Raw genomic sequence first — 22,729 nt, 5'->3', positions numbered from 1 at the left:
TTTTCTATTCCCTTCTGCGATCCATGGGTTTTCCCATTTGTGGGAGCTGTTCTTTGTTGTGTCCTGAGTGGTAGGCATGGGATGGTGGTTTAAATGGGTGTGAAAGTAGTATAGGATTACAGCTGATTGACAGCTTTATATCTCCTCTAGCAGCTTTAGCCAGGCTGGTTACATCTTGTCTCGCGCTGTGAAACCCTCCACATTATAACGCCAAACAGTCGTTGAGGGTCATGGTTGTGGAAGTGGTGTCTCTGTGACACAGGAGGTTGGTGGCACCTTAATTGAGGAGGATGGACTTGTGGTAATGACTGGAGCGGAATTTGTGGAATGGTATCAAACACATGGTTTCTATGTGTTTGATGCCATTCCATTAACTCCGTTCCAGACATTATTATGAGCTGTCCTCCCCTCAGCAGCCTCCACTGCTCTGTGAATGTGTCGGTTTGAATGAACAGATTGTATTGTAGATGAGGCTTCACTGCTCAAAGCAAAGCTTCTAAAATGGATTGAGTGTTGAACCTAACAGTACTATGATTTTAAATCAGTCCTCTTAGGGTTGGTTCCACTTTCACTTCAATACCTTTTCTACTTTCAGGTGAAGTGAAACATTTTCAATTACTGATTCGTTGCAGATTCATGGTCGGTAAATCAGAACTATAGAGTCAAAGTTTGATTCCAAAACTTATTGAGTGATATTAAAAGTAAGCCTGTGGCCTTTAAAGTTCTGCAGTAGAATGTTCTGCACCTAGTGAAGTCAAGAGACAGTCAAGCTTCCACCGTCAGAGCTAAAGAGCACATTGGAGCTGGCTTTTGCGTAACATTGTGGGTTTAACATATTGACATCTCACTGCAGTTAATTCAAACCTTGGACCCCTTTTTTTTACATCTGCCCTTGACACTTCAACACTATTCATGCATCTATAAAGTTAATGCAAATAGTTTATATTGTTAAAGTATTATTCATTATTTAGCTTCACTGTCCTTGACACTGACATTCACATTGAAAACAATAAGTCCTTTTCGATAACCTATATCATCCACTCAGTTTTCTATGACTGACATCAAAACAATGCTCCATAGCTGAAAGAAAGTAGCTATATTGGAACTAAGACTGTGAGAAAAAGTGCATAAACATATGAACACACTGCCTATTTATAGTGAATGAGTGGTAGAGAGAGAAAACCAGAGTGGAGCGACAGCGCTTTAATCAAAAGCCAGACCAAACTCCCCACGGCGTATGCAAACACTGTCTTTCAGACCTGATTTAACGAACTAGTGTCTCAAGGTGCTTTCACCAACGTCTCTTCAATTGTCTCTTCAATTAGGATGACTGATCTAAATTGGAGGCTTTTGAGAGAAAGTTGATAAAGGTACAGAGAGAGATAGAGAGGGAGGGAGATAAGGAGAGAGAGAGATATGGAGGAGATGACTGAGGTGCTAACAGTGTGAGGCTAGAGGGTCAGGCCGCTGTCACTTGGCTGCCAGTCAGGCCTGCATGTGAGAGGGGATCAGAGGAACACAACTGGCAAGAGACACAGGATCTAAAGAGAGCAAAAAAAGCTGCTATTTCCAGCAAACAAGAAGGAACCAAAACAAGAGGAAAGGAAAGGAAAGGGGGATACCTAGTCAGTTGCACAACTGAATGCATTCAACCGAAATCTGTCCTCCGCATTTACCCCAATCCCTCTGAGAGAGAGAGAGAGAGAGAGAGAGAGAGAACACATCTCTCCAATAGCCAGAGGCTTCCCACAGGTAATTCACGCGTGACTTCCACCCGTCTCACTATGATGAATTCTGATCAAAATGAAGAGGGGTAAAAGCGCTTCTGGAAAATGGTCATATTTCAGCTCCGCCCTAGTGCTGCCATTTCAAGTCCCCAAGTCCCTGTTGAAAATGAATATTCATACAATATGCTAATTTGTACGTGCCAGAAACAAAAGACAAACAAACATGGGCATCGTTGTTGAGTAAAGCCTTTGAATGCAGAAGACAGGAGGACTAATGGTAATACACCATTACAGTGTTTAACATGCTGAACTAATGAGGGAACACAGCTCGAGCTCCACGCTAACCTGCAGAGGTGCACGGAGACGCTTAAAGTAAATATTTTTACTTTGATTTTATCTGGAGAGTTGTGAGACGATCTACATGAGCACAAAACTCCTCGTTTTTTGAGAGAGACAGTTAGGTAGAGCAGACTTTTCTAAAACAGACATGGGATTCCCATCTGTCTTACTTCAAACAGCTCACAGCTCAACAGATATACTGGCAGTCAAGTGGAAAACAAGAGATTTTTGCATTGAGACACTGTTTATTATTTACATTTTAGATGTAATAAACAAATGATGTTTATTATCCAGAGGTGCTGTTTGTTTGGAAAGTTTATACTCTAGTGGTGGTTAATAGAATATACTTTTTGCATGGGAGGGATCCTAGGATCTTTGGATAGTGTGTGTGTTTAACAGTGTAAGAGGGGTTTAGGGTGTGGGATACAGAGAGTGGGTGTCTAGATGCTAAATGTAATTTGTTTAAAGTAATGGAGGCATTCACGCATAATTTGATGTCTTCCATTTTAGTCGTTTCAGCTCTGATGCACTCACTGAGCCACTGCTTGTCATCATTATTAATGTGTTTTATCATTAAACAAGTCTGTCGCCTCGGCTACGTTGAGTCCTGCTCTATTCGGCACCTTGCAACACGCACACACGGACACACACACACACACACACACACACACTGTTTGTGTTCATAAGAGGATATCTCTGGAGGTTGGTAGTCCGTGGCTGTTAGTACAGATAGTGAGGACCGTCTGCACACAGTCACACAAGAATACAGTCACACAGTCACATAATATTACAGTCACACAATAATACAGTCACACAATAATACAGTCACACAGTCACACAATAATACAGTCACACAATAATACAGTCACAGTCACACAATAATACAGTCACACAGTCACACAATAATACAGTCACACAGTCACACAATAATACAGTCACACAATCAAACAATCACACAATCACTCAGTCACAGTCACACATTCACAAAATAATACAGTCAAACAGTCACAAAATAATACAGTTAAATAGTCACACAGTCACAATAATACAATCACACAGTCACACAGTCACACATTCACAAAATAATACTGTCACACAGTCACAAAATAATAGTCACACAGTCACACAATAATACAGTCACACAGTCAAACAATCACACAATCACTCAGTCACAGTCACACATTCACAAAATAATACAGTCAAACAGTCACAAAATAATACAGTTAAATAGTCACACAGTCATACAATAATACAATCATACAGTCACTCAGTCACACAATTAAAAAATAATACAGTCAAACAGTCACAAAATAATACAGTCAAACAGTCACACAGTCACACAGTCACAAAATAATACAGTCACACAGTCACAAAATAATACAGTCACTCAGTCACACAATTACAAAATAATACAGTCATACAGTCACACAGTCACACAATAATACAGTCACACAATAATACAGTCACACAATAATACAGTCACACAGTCACACAATAATACAATCACACAGTCACACAGTCACACAGTCACAAAATAATACAGTCACACAGTCACAAAATAATACAGTCATACAGTCACTCAGTCACACAATTACAAAATAATACAGTCATACAGTCACACAGTCACAAAATAATACAGTCACACAGTCACTCAGTCACACAGTCTCACAGTCATTCAGTCACTGCCTGACCTTTCCAACTGAGAAATCTGAATACACACACCATACACACCTAAGCACTGAAAAATGGTGACAAGCCTCAATGAAGGATGGAGGCTCATGATTAACGACTTGCTCCCCCTCAGCTTGATAGCTTACTGGCTTGATGTATGGAGATAACATTTACCCACTTCCATTGTTAACCATGACTTTGACTATCTTCCTCTGGCTGGTGGAGCTTTGGGGCTGGAGGTTTTTTCTATAAAATTAAAGTTTATTGGTCACGTACACAGTTTTGCAGATGTTATTGCAGGTGCAGCGAAATGCTTGTGTTTCCAGCTCCAACAGTGCAGCAATATCCAGCAATACAGCAATATCTGTTTTCCTGGGATTTTGTGAACTTTTATGATGTTTAGGTCATACTGTTGTTCAGGTCATACTGTATTAAAAAACCTGGTGGCTGTTTGCAACCAGTCTTTCACTGCACTTCGTAGTCAATAGATGTTTTTTAATCTGTTTAGAAATCTCTCTTAAACTGTGATGATGAAACACAAACAGACTCTCAACAAGAAATACATCATTTTAAGGCAGTGTTTGTCTGGGTGAAGCATTTTTCTGCTTCTCTAAAATATAACTAAAGTAAAACATCTGAAAGTTGTATATCTATGCTACTTTCCACAAGGACAAATAGAAAAATACTCAAACTTCATTTTCCCTTTTAATAAGAGTTAACAGAATGTAATAGCTAAACCAACAAGTGAATCATGTTCTTTTGAGATAGTTTGGCATCACGTTTTAAACTAGGGGTCACCTCATCGAGGGTGATGTGATGACCTGAGTTTCTCACAAAGTCAGGAAAGACTCCTGGCCCTCTCATAGCCCTGCACCAGGAATTAGTGGTTGTACCTACGGTAGCTTTTATATTGCTAAGTAATAAAATATCACAATGAAGTCTTAAGGAGTATATAAACCCGCCAGAGACCAGGCAGTTATAGGACTCTGTAATCTGAGTAATCTGTGGTTTCCAGAACTACCCTGGTTTAGTGGCATTGATAGCCATCTCTCTAGCCTATAAAAACACTGTTACACCTTTATTGTAGGTCACCTTCTCACTAAGATAACAGAATATTGTAATGTACGAATGACATTTTGCTCCAACAATACTAGGCATAGGACAAGGAAGGGAGGGAGGTACTACTGCCTGTTCACAAGTTTTTTTAGGCCTATTTGTTTTCGTAATCTGTGAGCGGCTGAGGTTGTATGAACAGCTAAATGTATATTTAAACCTAAAACAATGCGTTGAAAGGCTACACTTATCTCTAAATGCGATCTATGTATAATTTAATTCTTGCTGGTTTTAGAAAATTGGGAATTGCCTCTAAGCCTTCAGGGGGATAGAATTCAATGCATGTTTTATTTATGTATGGCTACTTACCACAGCTTGCTAGCGCATAAACCCCCACCATTTATTTAAATATTGAAATATTTCCCTTTATCATACCAGTAGAGAGTTGTAATGATTGAATTACCATATCATCTATTCCGTTCAAAATATTAAAACAAAATCTAAAAGAAAAAATATCAAGTGTACATTTCTGTTCTTTGGAGGATGATTGTTCTCCAATCTTTTGTATTTAACTTAAGAAAGCTAATACCCCCCAGTCGGTTCTCTTTTCTACTGTCTTTTAAATTATAAATTTTAACGGCTCTCTTTTCTTCCATGGCGAAAAGCTTTATTGCCTCTCTTCCTTTGGTTCAAATGCTACTGAAAGGATCAGATAATATGAATAGATAATATGAATGCGGCGGCAGGTATAATATGGCAGGTAAATGACTAAAAATGTAAAATGTAATGAATAGATGTTTTAACTATTGAAGCAGTATCAATGAGAGAGGGAGTCGAGCGGGAATGGAGGGGAAGGAGTTTGTGGTGAGCTCCAGGGCCGTCTTGGCCTCTGAGTGGCACAGCCTTTTGTGGATAGCCCTGGAGCGCTTGGAGAGTCATTGAGGGCCCATCGATTTCAGGCCCAGCGTCTAGCTAGCTATCCTCCATTGCTTCCCTCACTGAGCGCCGCCACCGCTGTTCACAGATCAATGGGGAAATGGAGTGTTTTGATAGGACTAATTCTGCCTGGCTCATGGACTGTGTCTGCCACAGTGTTTCTGTCGAGGACTGAGAAGGACTGAGGTGCACCCGCCTGCTTGGCAGCCGGTGAATGCAGGTTCTCCTGTGGTCCCTAAGCCATTTCATCCTCCTCTATTGGAGCAGTTGGGGTTGGTCCTCACACTCCTACACAGCACTCCACACTGTGATCTTCCCTGCTGCTCCGCAGGAAAGAATCCCACCTCATTGTGACAGATAGGAAAGATGACTCATCGTATTAGGCCTACTCACTTGACTCACTCCAGTGGTATTCGGCCTCCCAAGTGGCGCAGTGGTCTGTGCCACTAGAGATCCAGGTTCGAATCCAGGCTCTGTCGTAGCCGGCCGCGACCGGGAGACCCATGGGGCGGCGCACAATTGTCCCAGCGTCATCCAGGGTAGGGGAGGGAATGGCCAGCAGGGATGTAGCTCAGTTGGTAGAGCATGGCGTTTGCAACGCCAGGGTTGTGGGTTCGATTCCCATGGGGGGTATGAAAAATAAAAAAAATTATGTATGCACTCACTAACTGTAAGTCGCTCTGGATAAGAGCGTCTGCTAAATGACTAAAATGTAAATGTATTCAAACTTTTTCAGAGTGGACCACATTTTTTTCCACCAGAATTTCTGTGGACCCTATTTTTTTTTTACACAATTCTTTGTGACCCCACCCCACCCCAAATCTAATGACAACCTTAAAAGCGGTACATCAACAAATAACCTTCAATTCTTATCAAAATATAAATTAAATAATAAATACTGTGAAGTTGACCATGCGTTTGGATTTTATGGTTGCGACAATGCAGATCTACAGACTGGAATCAAATAAATCTCTAACCAAATAAACCCAGGCTTCAATCATGCCTGTAAACCTGGCAGTAGTGCTGAACCATCAGTGCTTATTGAGGTCGATTCGGTTTCGGTTAGATTATTAAAAAATAATCAAGGTTTTTGATTTCGGTTTTGATTATTTGTGTTGAATGCTGTAAAAACACAGAATAAAACAATTAATACAAGTCCCATGATGGTAGTGACTGCCCATTACTGCTTATCACTTATCAACCATCATTTATTCACATTACTTTACTTTAATAAAATATTTCAATTGTTGTGTATGTAATATACTATATTTGTTTTATTTGATGACTTTATTATTTCATTCCAAGTCATAATCTAATCTCTGTAGAGCTGCTGCCTATGCTGTCTAACAAAATCACTATTTTGTAGTTCTTGAAAGTAAATAAGGCATACTTTTATGACTGCTGAATACCAACAATCCATCATGTATTTTCAGGTAGAGATACCTCGCGAAGCAACAGCTGATCTCCATATGACCTCACGATCGCGCATTCTTGTCTCTTCCGTAGCAGGCGTAAAGAAACATACATCGTTTCATACTGTACAGTCTTTGGAAACACAGACTGGACAATTAGATTATGGTCATTGTAGTTAATTACCATGTTTTATGCGCTAAACTATGTAGAATATTGGCCTGCTGGAAACTACAACTCCCTACTATATCGTACGGTTCGGGCTGGATCTGATTAATCTATGGAGATACTGTGCAATTTGCCTATTGAGCGCACAGAAAAAAACAGAATGAAATGGAATTTAAATAATTGAACTGATGTTGGTCAATTACAGTGGGGAAAAAAAGTATTTAGTCAGCCACCAATTGTGCAAGTTCTCCCACTTAAAAATATGAGAGAGGCCTGTAATTTTCATCATAGGTACACGTCAACTATGACAGACAAAATGAGGAAAAGAAATCCAGAAAATCACATTGTAGGATTTTTAATGAATTTATTTGCAAATTATGGTGGAAAATAAGTATTTGGTCAATAACAAAAGTTTCTCAATACTTTGTTATATACCCTTTGTTGGCAATGACACAGGTCAAACGCAGTGGCGGCTCCTGAAAAAATTCTCAGGGGTGGCAATTTTTCTGATGATTTAGGTGACCTACACACATTTTAAAAAAGATATGTCCAGCAACAACATGAAGACAGGGGCAGCATATAAGTCAATACCAGAAGCATTTATTGACTGATCTCAAAAGTGTTGGCTTACCAGGGTTGGTGGAGCCCTCAGTTTCATCTTTGCCTCGCAAAGCTAACTCAAACACTCCGCAAAACTTCACACACTGGATTAGCCGGCTGAGGATGTGGCGGTTCTTGCTAATGTCGTAGTAAATATATTTGTTATAGTGAATATGGAATATGATATGTTGAGTAAAATGTTGTGCTAAGATCTATTTAGGTCAGGAGCTGGTTATAAGTTCTGTTCCTATCCAATAACAATGGACAAAAGGGTCCTATCTTGTCAGCCTTGTCAGCAGGTGGCCAAGGACAACACCCACGCCATAGGCCTCTCAGTTCTTCCAACTCACGAGTTCTTGCTCTGAGGACACACACACACACACACACACACAAACACACACACACACACATCATCACTGTTAAACACACACACACACACACACACACACACACACACACATCATCACTGTTAAACACACACACACACACACACACACACAAAAATCCCCTCTCTTAGGCTGAACATTTGAAGACCGAGAACCCGACTCAGAGCCAATGCAACAGTGACACTAGCCTGGAGGTGACCTCGCCCAACTCATCAGGACCAATCAGAAGATCAGAACTACTAGATTCAACCTACTTCATTTATTGCATAAAATGTCTGCACACAATGAAACATTGTCTTCAGATAACGAACGGGTCCGTGCACGCGATTCCAGATATCTTTACCTCTGAATAAACTGCCTTTATTATACCATATCCACCCTGTCCAAAGTCTCTACTTGGTCTCAGTTCTCCAGTAAACTTGTGATTATCAACACTAACCTCATCGTTGTGGCGGCGGACAGCTAGCCTGTATCCCTCATCCAGTTGAGTGGCAATGTTCACTCCCCAAAGCAGACAATCTCAAACAGCTATCCATGTGGGTCTTTGACAGCTCATGTTTCTTAATCTTTCCTGAAAGATGGTGCATGTCCGTTACACACCAGTCGCTGTCCAAGCGGTGCTGTCTGCCGTGCCGCCTTCAGGGTGAAAGAGTAAGCAGGGGGTAGCAGAAGACTGCATTAGCTACATCGCAGCCTGCTAGCCAGGTTTTTCGTTCGTACTAATTTTTGGAAAATCCTCGGGTGTAGGACTTTCCGCCTTTAGTAGAAACCTGTTGAATTATTAAATTTGGTCTGGGAGGTCCTAATTGTTTCGTTGCCAATTTATCTTGATTTGTTCGCCGACAAAAAGTAACTTATTTCAAAGAGACAATCGAGTTGCACTGAACGCTATAGCAATCTTACCAGTAGTACGTGAATTGATTGACGCTGCTACCCGCTCTTTTCTTAGTTACGTTCATGGTTACGTTACGTATGACGAAAGCGCGTAAGTGCAAGCCCTCAGAAACCCATAGAGATTGTATTGAAAGCTCTGATATTTGAAAAAAATAGATTTTACATGGGAGTCTATGAGAGACTTCTGGGCGATTTTCAACCTGACTGAAATCGCCCCAAAAAGGGGGGGGGGGGGGGGGGGGGCATTTGAAGCACGACTTTAGCCTGATTGGACATTTAGTGGCAGATCAGACGTCTAGATTACAACACTGATAACTACTGTTGCCGTGATATAATTGATTAGAAAAAAAATCCCTTCCTTTTCCCGTTTGGCAGTGCGTCGCCCATATCGCCCTATTGAACACACCGCCCCTGGTCAAACGTCTTCACAAGGTTTTCACACACTGTTTCTGGTATTTTGGCCCATTCCTCCATGCAGATCTCCTCTAGAGCAGTGATGTTTTGGGGCTGTCGCTGGGCAACACAGACTTTCAACTCCCTCCAAAGATTTTCTATGGGGTTGAGATCTGGAGACTGGCTAGGCCACTCCAGGACCTTGAAATGCTTCTTACGAAGCCACTCCTTCGTTGCCCGGGTGGTGTGTTTGGGATCATTGTCATGCTGAAAGACCCAGCCACGTTTCATCTTCAATGCCCTTGCTGATGGAAGGAGGTTTTTACTCAAAATCTCACGATACATGGCCCCATTCATTCTTTCCTTTACACGGATCAGTCGTCCTGGTCCCTTTGCAGAAAAACAGCCCCAAAGCATGATGTTTCCACCCCCATTCTTCACAGTAGGTATGGAGTTCTTTGGATGCAACTCAGCATTCTTTGTCCTCCAAACACGACGAGTTGAGTTTTTACCAAAAAGTTCTATTTTGGTTTCATCTGACCATATGACATTCTCCCAATCCTCTTCTGGATCATCCAAATGCACTCTAGAAAACTTCAGACGGGCATGGACATGTACTGGCTTAAGCAGGGGGACACGTCTTGCACTGCAGGATTTGAGTCCCTGGCGGCGTAGTGTGTTACTGATGGTAGGCTTTGTTACTTTGGTCCCAACTCTCTGCAGGTCATTCACTGGGTCCCCCTGTGTGGTTCTGGGATTTTTGCTCACCGTTCTTGTGATCATTTTGACCCCACGGGGTGAGATCTTGCGTGGAGCCCCAGATCGAGGGAGATTATCAGTGGTCTTGTATGTCTTCCATTTCCTAATAATTGCTCCCACAGTTGATTTCTTCAAACCAAGCTGCTTACCTATTGCAGATTCAGTCTTCCCAGCCTGGTGCAGGTCTACAATTTTGTTTCTGGTGTCCTTTGACAGCTCTTTGGTCTTGGCCATAGTGGAGTTTGGAGTGTGACTGTTTGAGGTTGTGGACAGGTGTCTTTTATACTGATAACAAGTTCAAACAGGTGCCATTAATACAGGTAACGAGTGGAGGACGGAGGAGCCTCTTAAAGAAGAAGTTACAGGTCTGTGAGAGCCAGAAATCTTGCTTGTTTGTAGGTGACCAAATACTTATTTTCCACCATAATTTGCAAATAAATTCATAAAAAATCCTACAATGTGATTTTCTGGATTTTCTTTCCTCAATTTGTCTGTCATAGTTGACATGTACCTATGATGAAAATTACAGGCCTCTCTCATCTTTTTAAGTGGGAGAACTTGCACAATTGGTGGCTGACTAAATACTTTTTTCCCCCACTGTAGTTGTTTAAAAAATGGAAAATAACAGAAATCTTGGTTAATCGCTCAGCACTAACCGGCAGCAAGCCGACCTGTTACCTGTATGTCTTGTCTAACAAGCAAATAAATTATACGCTTCTTTTAGCAATACCTATTACCCAGAATGTATCACAAACCCTAGCAATTACTTAATTGACAATCAACTTCAATAAAGGTATAAAAAAGGTACAAACACATTCAGGTAATATATTCCACATGATAAATATCCCCCCATCAATAACAGTCAATAAATATGCTGCTCATAACATACAGTGAGGGAAAAAAGTATTTGATCCCCTGCTGATTTTGTACGTTTGCCCACTGACAAAGACATGATCAGTCTATAATTTTAATGGTAGGTTTATTTGAACAGTGAGAGACAGAATAACAACAAAAAAATCCAGAAAAACGCATGTCAAAAATGTTATAAATTGATTAGCATTTTAATGAGGGAAATAAGTATTTGACCTCTCTGCAAAACATGACTTAGTACTTGGTGGCAAAATCCTTGTTGGCAGTCACAGAGGTCAGACGTTTCTTGTAGTTACATTTACGTCATTTAGCAGACGCTCTTATCCAGAGCGACTTACAGTTAGTGAATGGATACATTTTATTTTTTAAAAATTCATACTGGCCCCCTGTGGGAAACGAACCCACATCCCTGCCGGCCAAACCCTCCCCTACCTTGGACGACGCTGGACCAATTGTGCACCGCCCATGGGTCTCCCGGTTGCGGCTGGCTGCGACAGAGCCTGGACTCAAACCAGGATCTCTAGTGGCACAGCTAGCACTGCGATGCAGTGCCTTAGACCACTGCGCCACTAGTTGGCCACCAGGTTTGCACACATCTCAGGAGGGATTTTGTCCCACTCCTCTTTGCAGATCTTCTCCAAGTCATTAAGGTTTCGAGGCTGACGTTTGGTAACTCGAACCTTCAGCTCCCTCCACAGATTTTATATGGGATTAAGGTCTGGAGACTGGCTAGGCCACTCCAGGACCTTAATGTGCCTCTTCTTGAGCCACTCCTTTGTTGCCTTGGCTGTGTGTTTTGGGTCATTGTCATGCTGGAATATCCATCCACGACCCATTTTCAATGCCCTGGCTGATGGAAGGAGGTTCTCACCCAAGATTTGACGGTACATGGCCCCGTCCATCGTCCCTTTGATGCGGTGAAGTTGTCCTGTCCCCTTAGCAGAAAAACACCCCCAAAGCATTATGTTTCCACCTCCATGTTTGACGGTGGGGGTGGTGTTCTTGGGGTCATAGGCAGCATTCCTCCTCCTCCAAACACGGCGAGTTGAGTTGATGCCAAAGAGCTCGATTTTGGTCTCATCTGACCACAACACTTTCACCCAGTTCTCCTCTGAATCATTCAGATGTTCATTGGCAAACTTCAGACGGGCCTGTATATGTGCTTTCTTGAGCAGGAGAACCTTGTGGGCGCTGCAGGATTTCAGTCCTTCGCGGCGTAGTGTGTTACCAATTGTTTTCTTGGTGACTATTGTCCCAGCTGCCTTGAGATCATTGACAAGATCCTCCCGTGTAGTTCTGGGCTTGTTCCTCACCGTTCTCATGATCATTGCAACTCCACGAGGTGAGATCTTGCATGGAGCCCCAGGTCGAGGGAGATTGACAGTTCTTTTGTGTTTCTTCCATTTGCGAATAATTGCACCAACTGTTGTCACCTTCTCACCAAGCTGCTTGGCGATGGTCTTGTAGCCCATTCCAGCCTTGTGTAGGTCTACAATCTTGTCCCTGACATCCTTGGAGAGCTCTTTGGTCTTGGCCATGGTGGAGAGTTTGGAATCTGATTGATTGATTTATTCTGTGGACAGGTGTCTTTTATACAGGTAACAAACTGAGATTAGGAGCACTCCCTTTAAGAGTGTGCTCCTAATCTCAGCTCGTTACCTGTATAAAAGATACCTGGGAGCCAGAAATCTTTCTGATTGAGAGGGGGTCAAATACTTATTTCCCTCATTAAAATGCAAATCAATTTATAACATTTTTGACATGTGTTTTTCTGGATTTTTTTGTTGTTATTCTGTCTCTCACTGTTCAAATAAACCTACCATTAAAATTATAGACTGATCATTTCTTTGTCAGTGGGAAAACGTACAAAATCAGCAGGGGATCATATACTTTTTTCCCTCACTGTACAAATGTTATGGACATACATAATCAGGCAAGACTTTAGCTTATGTGACAGAGGACATTGGACAATAGTCATGAATATATTTACTCAATAAAATTTTATTTTTCAAATTATCTTTCTCAAAAACGTTTGTATATTGTCCCATACAATAATCTGTATAATCTATAAAAATTTACAATTTTGGCGACCCAACTGCAGGTTCACGACCCCAACTTTGAATCCCACTGTTATAGGTTGACTTGTTGTCTCTGGTTGTGATATGAGAAGATATAAATCCCACTACTTTAAATTATCTATGAGCGGTGGGAGGGATATGGGCGGTGGGAGGGATATGGGCGGTGGGAGGGATATGGGCGGTGGGAGGGATATGAGCGGTGGGAGGGATATGGGCGGTGGGAGGGATATGGGCGGTGGGAGGGATATGAGCGGTGGGAAGGATATGGGCGGTGGGAGGGATATGAGCGGTGGGAGGGATATGGGCGGTGGGAGGGATATGGGCGGTGGGAGGGATAGTGAGAAAAAATTGTCCCTGAGCAGTGGACAGAACCGGGATTGATTCAGGAATCAACGGTGCATTGATATTTGTTTTCTTCTGGCTCAATGTTTCCTGACCGTTACTCAGTCAGGTTATTTACATCAGTTTGGATCTCACTATGGGCCGATGCGGGTGAAGTAGCACCTTGGGAAGTCAAACCAACATTACTTTTCACGGGGTACTGGGCCTAAAAAAATCGTAACTTTACTCCCAAATACAGATTAAATATCATACGATAACCTGGGTATGAGGACTCAGTATTATAGATCGACTCTATAGTAGTGGGACGGCAGGTAGCGTAGCAGTTAGACCATTGGGCCAGTAACCGAAAGGTCGCTGGTTTGAATACCCGAGCCGACAAGGTGGAAAATCAATGTGCCCTTGAGCAAGGCTCTTAAGCCTAATTTGGTCCAGGGGCGCTGTACTACTATGGCTGAGCCTGTAAAACAACACATTTCACTGCACCTATCTGGTGTATGTGACAATAAAACATATTTTATTTGTAAAAGGTTAAAATGGAAACCCACATCTAAAAGTCAAGTGCACTGAATCCATCCATTCATCCATTATGGAAAGTGTTGTCATGCTCTGAGAGACAGAAAGGGATTTGGTTTAAATATTTGATGCACAGTACCAGTGAGTGAAAGGAGGAACACTTGATTCCTTTGCAATGAGGGAAACCCCGTAGTCTACCACTCAGCATACTATGCTGTCTGAACATACCCTGCAGGAGGTTGACATCCCCCTTTAACCTGTAGTCCTCCTCAACTACACCTGGTTCTGGACTGTAACTAATCTGTCGACTGCTTATGAATCATTGAGGGGAAAGACTTCTCCTTTGAGAAGTCACAATGCCGTAGCTTCCAAAATGGGTTGGTTGTACTATTTGGGGAATTTCTCAGAAAACACTTTAGACTTTGCAGGTTGTCTATTTTTAGAAACGATCAAAGCTGTTGGACTAACAAGATTTTTCTTGGAATAGAGAGAGGAATGGAACACTGCCTGCTCAGCTGGACTGACACAAAACTGCTTCTGGCAAGAAAATAGCCTGTCTAAAGGGGTTCTGCCTCCCATTTAAAGTGGGCATGAAGCCCTGTATTGTAAGGGTTCAGATGAGTTAAAACTCTGAATAGACTCATTATATATACATGCATTAATGAGAGCAGAAGTGATTTCAACCAGTGAACGCTATATTAATAATGGCTAATAACAAAATAAAGGAGAGAGTTTGAATGACCTCTTTAAATGTATTACCACGTTGCCTACATCGCTAATGGAGGTGATGTCATCAACTTATGCAAAGTCTCAAACTGGAGAGGACTAAAAATACGGGGCCCAGTGCGTCAGGGCGGGGGTAAGAGCCAAGTCAGCTCATTATTAATTAAAATTGACGAATGTAAATGATTACCCCGCCAGGCTGTACCCTTTACAGTAATTTGGGCACAGTGGAGCGTTTTGGCATCGAGACGCTCTGTAATTGCTTAAACCTCACGCTGATTCCCCTTCTGTGGGTTTTTAGGATATCTCCAAAATAAACAGGGGGAAAGTGAAAAGAGGGAATGAAGGAGAAACGGGGATGGCGTGCTAATTCCACCACCCAGAGTTCCCTAGCACAGCAGCACCTGCCATTAGAAAGGTGCTTCTCCTTATTGGGCTGCTGGGAGGTCGGAGAGCGACTGGAGGGGAAACAATTAGTCTATTTATACAGTACATGCAAAACAAGGTTTATTTCTATTTTCAAATCGTCTGTATCATTGTCTGACAGCCTATCATTTCCCCATGTCATCATACACGTCTGTAGACACGAGCACAGTGCAGCACACAGCAGGCCATTGTAGCAAATAACAGCCGTTTATTCCACAAATAGCCTGAACTAGCCTTCACCTGTAACTGTGAACCATAAGTAGGGGAATGCTGTGGTTCTTTGTCAGGTCTTCCCCTTCATCTGAAGAAATGAGAAGGTGGTGAAGGGGAGGTCTTCGATGGAATGTCTCCCACAGAGTTACATATGTTGCTGTACTTGTTATTCCTCCAATGCTCACCGGTGTCTGTTCTCCCTCTCTCCTAGCATGTCAGGACAACAGCAGTGGACGCTTCTGGCCGTCATGGCCCTCCTGGTCCTCACAGTGACAGCAGGCGAAGGGGGGAAAGCTGAGAAACAAGGTGAGAAACTGACAGATTGGTAGCAGTCAGACAGACAGCTGATATATGGATGGAGGGGGATCTCCTATTACAGTACCTGCTACAAGGTGTGAATGGTAATTTGATGTAAATCTCAAATCAGGTCAGATTTGTGCATAAATACACTTTAAGCATGGGGGCTCACTGTAGACTCACAATGACAGATGCATATCTCAGTGCTTATATATTTGAATACTTTGACCTTTCACTGTGGTAGTTTAGCTGTCGCTTGGCCTAAATGCAGCCCACATAATTATGTCCCAGACATGACTGTAGTATAAGGTTGGTGTGTGTGTGTGTGATCCTGCAGGGAAGAAGGAGCGTAAGTCGGACTGTGGGGAGTGGCAGTGGAGTGTGTGCGTGGCCAACGAGGGCGACTGCGGCCTGGGCACCAGGGAGGGCACACGCACTGGCACCGACTGCAAGCAGACCATCAAGACCCAGCGCTGCAAGATCCCTTGTAATTGGAAGAAGCAGTTTGGAGGTGTGTGTGTGTGTGGTCTTGGGGAGCGGACTCAAAACACATTTACAATACAGCACGAATATGACTGGTCTAGTGATTTTATGTCATCACACACAATGCACATTTTGTCATATTTTTTGTTGTGTATCCATGTCCATTAAAGGGGAAAACATTCTGCCATTCAATGGAGTAGGATTTTTCAGTTTTGCTTCCAATTCAGTGTTAATGTATGGACATCCCCAGAGAATGATGGCCTGGTTCAGGAACAGCCTGGGTATATACAGTAGAGATACAGTATGTGTGTCATCTCTAAACAGAGCATGAGCTACCTGCCACTTTCCCATGTGTAAAGGACATCATGCTGCTTGCTTAGTGAGTATCACTTCCTCCTGATTCGGCTCAAACCGAGGCTTGAACCCAGGATCTCTGCTTTGCTAGCACACGTGACCGCCCCTCTGAATTGTCTTACCAGTCAGTGCCACGTGAAAAGCTAGCTATTTGCTGGCGCAAGTGGGGACACTTCAAGCTGAGGAGTATGTTTCACACATCCCTATGTGCTACACGTGTTCACAGCCACATTATAGGTACAGAGGCACACGCTTTTAGAGCCCACTGTTTTGAAGATCCCTGTAGGATTCCCAGAACAATGGTCCTGTCAACCCCTCCTCATCCCACTCTTCCCCCCTCCGCTCCCCTCAGCCGAGTGCCTTGGGATTTCAGAGCCAGGTGACAGCGGGCCAAGCTTTTATCTGAGAGGACTGGGGAAACAAGTGTCACAGCCAAGAGGGAGCTACGCCAGAGCCCAACAAAAGGAAGGGAGAGAGAGAGGGATTGAGGGAAGACAAACACACATACACACACACACACACACACACCCGCACGAATGCGGACACACACATTCTTATACACAAGAACGGGGCATGGCTGTCCTTTCCTGGAACAGCCCTGCATCCTCGGGGGAGGAGTTTAAGGAGGACTCTGAATATAATGTAAAATAAGATCCTTAATGAAATCCAATCTGTAGACTACTTAAAAGTTTTCCTAACATAAAGAGAAGCAAAGATAAAGAGATAGAATGGAGGCCCTCTTTGAAAGGCAGAGAATGCCAGACAGTCTGTATATGGGAAAGACAGATGGAATCTTCAGAGTGGAGAATAAAGGAGACAATCCATACACTGGCTAATAACACGATGCACCAGTTGGTGGTTGATAAAGAAAGTCCTGGGGGTGAGAATAGTTGGTCCTGGTGTTTTTGAGGAGAAGATCAGATTATTTAATGGATAAAGCTATAATAAAGCAGACATTTTATGAAAAAAATGCCTTTCCTACTAAAAGAAAGGATGTTCCACAACAGCAGCTCTCTGAGCTTGTGGATCCAGATCTTAATTGCTTATTCTAGGCCAAAATATGTAATTTAATTTAATTTGCTGCTTGATCAGTTGTAGTCAACCTATCGCATGTCTTCTGGGTGCTACAATCACCATAATACAGGCAACCTGGACTAAGGAGTAGACATAACATAGTAAATAAAAATCTGGGACGCTCAAATTAGTATGATATGTTATGTACTGCAATTTATACAATATATTACGAATTGGCAATACTCATGATATGTTACGAATTCCAATTTATTGTGAGTAATGTTAGCTAGGTGGCTAATGCTAACATTAGCTATGTGGCTAACATTAGCGAGGCTAGGGGTTAGGGTTAGGGGTTAGGTGAAAGGGTTAAGGTTAGGGTTAGAGGAAGGGTTTTCTAACATGTGAAGTAGTTGTAAAGTAGTTACAAAGTAGTAAGTAGTTGCAAAGCTGCTAATTAGCTGAAATAGTCTATGATGAGATTTGAACATGCAACCTTTGGGATCTTAGATGTTTGCGTTATACGCCTACCCATCATTCCGACCAACCACCCTCCATTCGTTTTTTGCCTTAAGTAACCTTCTGTCTTATGTAACAATACCAAATGTATATTATGTTACGCCTAGTCTATGAGACCAGCCTGCTAAAGGGGAGCTTGCGTTAGCACTAATGGGTGACAGAAGCAGAGTGCCAGTAAATGTGAGTTTTTGTATCTTAACCTATACATGTATGTCTGTGGCTGTAACAATCCTGTCAAATGTTTTGTATTGTACATGTGTGTCCGTTGTAACCATCCCTCTGTAGGTGAATGCAAGTATGACTTCCAGGCCTGGGGAGAGTGTGACATGGCGACGGGGAAGAAGAACCGGACAGGGGTGCTGAAACGCGCTCTCATGGATGCCACCTGTCCTAACACAGTGAGCGCCACCAAGCCCTGCGGCAAGATCCCCAAGACTAAGCTGCAAGGTAGGCTGAGTGGGAGTGTGGGACATTATACCAGCAGAGCCATAGATTTACATATATAGTACACATGTCTCTACCAGTACTGTATATCCTGAAGGATTTGAATGGTAATCTAAACCACTGCAACGGGAACACATGTTTAGTGAATGTTTAACTTACAATACCCGGAAATGGTGTAGATACCAGTCAATATATCACTGGGCAAAAAAACTATATACAGTACATGGTTGGAGAGGACACAAAACGTAGTCAAAGGATCCATTTTAAGCACACTAGTCAATACATTGGAGAGTGAATCAGTCTCCTGAGTGGCGCAGTGGTCTAAGGCACTGCATCGCAGTGCTAGCTGTGCCACTAGAGATCCTGGTTCAAATCCAGGCTCTGTCGTAGCCGGCCGCGACCGGGAGACCCATGGGGCGGCGCACAGTTGTCCAGGGTAGGGGAGGGAATGGCCGGCAGGGATGTAGCTCAGTTGGTTGAGCATGGCGTTTGCAACGCCAGGGTTGTGGGTTCGTTTCCCACGGGGAAACAGTATGAAAAATATATAAATAAATTATGTATGCGCTAAATGACGTAAATGTAAATGAATCTCCATAAATGTGTGGAAGCGTTGGAAACGGATATTACTCCCGGTTAATTAAACCATCAGAAAATGACCATTTTCACCTGCTCCCTTTGTGATTTATATTTAAAGCACGTTGCCACTTTCAGTAAACTTTTTTCACCCTATAACCTTGCTAACGTATAGTAATTAGCATATTATTTGGCAGTACTTTCACAGCTCACACCGATTACATCCTGCTGAAGATTCTAAATCCTCTGAATGATTCATGCTGCGATAGTGCTAGACTTGTCAGATATTCATATTTAATCCATCTTCACTATGGTGGAATTAGCCCCTTCACTGAGCCTAAAAAGTTCAGTGGGAGTGATTTCTATAAGTCTCCAACTAGGGCGAACTAAGTATTGAGCAGTACAAGTATCAAAATGTAATTCTGCATTCTCTCAGAAAGACATCTGTACTCATCCATTTAAAGAAGACAATTTGAGTCTCTTTCAATTATGTAAAGCAGTGAGACTGAGATGGTCATATGAGATAGTCCAAATAGATCTACTTATCACAGAACATGACATGGAAGATTGCAGATTGTGGTTTTAGTTGGCAATTCGCCCAACAGTCATTATAGATTTCTAATGTATTTAGTCTCGGTTCATTTCACCTTTATGATACAATGAACTAGATGAGTTTCTTAATAGAATAATGACATTTTGATATAAATTAAATTGCATTTTCAATATTTAGGTGAGTCACAGTTAGTCCTGTTTGTCTAACTACTTCATTCAATGCGCTGATGAACACTGGCATTCATTATTCTTCAAACAGTGTTTAACATAAGAAATGCATTTTTTGCTATTCAGTTTGTTATAAGATATATACCTCATGTCCAAACTTGATAAAATGTTCCAAAAGTAAATCAGATTGATACTTTAGTTCAATACTCCATCATTAATACAATGGCAGAATGGTACCAAAATGTGGAGGCCAACACACAGATTATCTATTTTCCCCACATAAAGGCTTTATAAACAGCTCCCACTTGTCCGTTATTTAGCTGATGACTCCAACTGTTAAAACCAATCAAGTGAGAGCAGAAGTTGTTTAAAAATCGAATGAATGCTCCATGATGTTGCCAATAAAGGACTCATGAGGCTAGTGTGTACATTATGTCCAATCTGACTGCGTTGTGAGAAGTAGGCTACTGTGGTGATATGTGGAGAGTGTGAAACTGGAGCTGGGTTTGGCAGCAGCCCTGACAGTAATCTGTTATATGAGAGGGTGTGCCAGAACAGGACAGAATCTCCAGGAGTGACGGGACAAGCACCTCATTGTGTTTTAGGCAGGCGGCTAACAGTTAAGACAGTTTTCCTGCTCGAGCACAGAGAAAAACATGCACTCCTGCCAATCTGATTGGGATTTTGGGTTCAATTCAAGTTTCCCTCGCATCCTAATAACCTGGGAGTTAGGGAAATCAAAAGGGTAAAAAGCTGGTAAGACAAATCTCACTGTGAGGGGAAAAAAACATGTCAGATTGACAGTGGAGTGGAACCCCTGGTTTGGGTAATGGTTCTCGAAAAAACGACAATATCTTTACACATAAGCCGAGCAAAGCCTATTTAGGATGTCACGTAAGAAATCTGATCCAAATTAAAATAATATTTGTGCTGGGGTATTTCTTTGGCGCACATGTATTTCAGTGACAGAAATAGCGAAGTGACACACAGAAATAACATTATTTCTACAGTGACTAACATTTCATCATAATCTCTATACAGTGTGTGTATGTGTGTGTGTGTGTGTGTGTGCGCGTGCGTGCGTGCACAAGCACATGAGCAGGACTCTATAGCACTGTAAAATTATCATATACTCCCAAATGAATCCTGTGTGATGAAGGCCAGTCCTGTTTTACGTCAGGCCTGCTGCCCTGGGGAGGGTGAGAACCACAGTTTGAAAGGAGGAGGGAGGGATGACAGTGGAGGAGAAGAATGGCGAGCGTTGAAAAGAGAGACCTACTATCTGAGTGTATGATTGCCCATGTCTGCCAGTTGACAGATAAGCCCTGGTAAGCTAAGGGGTTACTGGGAAACCGAGAGGCTGACGATGTGTGTGTGTGTGTGTGTGTGAGTGTGTCAGTGAGTGCGTGTATGTGCTTGCCTCTGTGTGTGTGTTGGAAGGGGATTACAGGCCAGGCAGAGTCGCAGAGGAGGGATCAGAGGACTTGTAATGAACCCCGGCTACAGAGTGAGGGACTATCTCACTTCCGGCTGGGGCCACCATATCCGCCCAGTCATATTTGCAATTCTAAACAGCCACCTTGTCTGCTGCTGCCAGGAGCAATGGAGAAAACATCTGTCAGGCCCATAGTCTTGAGGAGACAATGCAGCGAGGCAGCGAGGGAGTGATCTGAGATTCAGTGTCAGCTTCTCCCTTGTCTGACATCAGGTAGAGACGGGCCCAACGGAATGAAACGGAAAGGCCGGAGAACAGAGAGTGACAGAAATGAAGCAGAAATAAAACATTATGAATACCTGTAGAATTCTCCTATTCTCCTCCCTCCTTACTCAAAAGAATGAACAGGAGAGCCACAGTGGGGAGCGGAGAAAGTCAGAGATGATTTGGGGGGCTTTATAGTTGTTTTGGGGCCGGCGATGGTTTATCATTGCCCTGAGAAGGGCTGTGTTGTTGTGTCTCTGTGTACGAGACAGCCCATTCAGACACTGAATTCAGTCTTATTGCACTGGGCCTGTTTCACGGCATCCCGGTTCAAAACACATTCTCTCCGAGCCGCTCTGATTATTATGAGTCTGTGTCAAAAGTGCAGTGGCAGAAATGAGAATGGCGAGAGTACACAGTAATGTGCCTATGCAGCAGAAAGCACTCCGGCATGGTGAGAGCTCCAATCTCACAGACGGGGCTCTCAGAGAGAATGTGTTTCTCTCTGTCTCCCTAGGGAACCAAATCTGCTGACAAAGACACAGGCAAAAACACAGTTAAACAAATGGAGAGAGGAGCAGTTTCCTGTGTATTTGAATGAACACCCACATCCCAATCTCCAAATTTACAGAACTCTCTTGGCTTTTCCACAATATGATTGCAATACGTGTGCTTATGAGAAATGTATAGATTAGATACCAGGTCCCTGGGGCATTGACGTCAGCATTATATTTGAGGAGGATTCTAGTGATTGCACACTCATTATGCATGTTAATGGCACATGCAACATCTGGTAGGCCATCATCAATCAGTTAGACACTTGCAATTCATGAGTCATCTCTAGGTCTGTGCATTGGCCTGATGCATATCGGCCCTTACAACAGGTTCATTTATGCCCACTTATTAATGATTTGTCAATTCTATACAAGCAAGTAATCCTTAATTATGTATTTACCGATGGATTGCATGTTTATGTTTTATCAGGGACAAAAGATTAGCATCTGGATGATTTACAATACTTTAGATGATGATTATCATCACATCCTTCACATTAATGCTCCATTGCTGATCGGATGTTTCACAAAGATTATTAAAGGGCATGTAAAGGATAAGCAAATGATTACTCAA

The 22,729-nt window shown here is 42.5% G+C and overlaps 1 protein-coding gene across 1 annotated transcript in view; it reads left to right on the top strand.

Moving 5' to 3' along the window:
• LOC311128736 (pleiotrophin-A-like) overlaps positions 1–22,729 on the top strand; it is a 44,393-nt gene that overhangs the window by 19,525 nt on the left and 2,139 nt on the right. Inside the window, exons 2-4 of the mRNA XM_084160984.1 lie at positions 15,713–15,807; positions 16,136–16,309; positions 18,451–18,612. Of these exons, the coding sequence (XP_084017110.1) occupies positions 15,714–15,807; positions 16,136–16,309; positions 18,451–18,612 (430 nt within the window). The 5' untranslated portion in view covers position 15,713. The remainder of the gene's footprint in view (positions 1–15,712; positions 15,808–16,135; positions 16,310–18,450; positions 18,613–22,729) is intronic.

Source organism: Coregonus lavaretus, assembly GCF_964263955.1.
Source record: "Coregonus lavaretus genome assembly, chromosome: 5".
Taxonomy (NCBI): Eukaryota; Metazoa; Chordata; class Actinopteri; order Salmoniformes; family Salmonidae; genus Coregonus; species Coregonus lavaretus.
The sequence above is the reverse complement of the archived record's forward strand: the minus strand, read 5'-3'. Positions and strand labels throughout refer to the sequence as shown.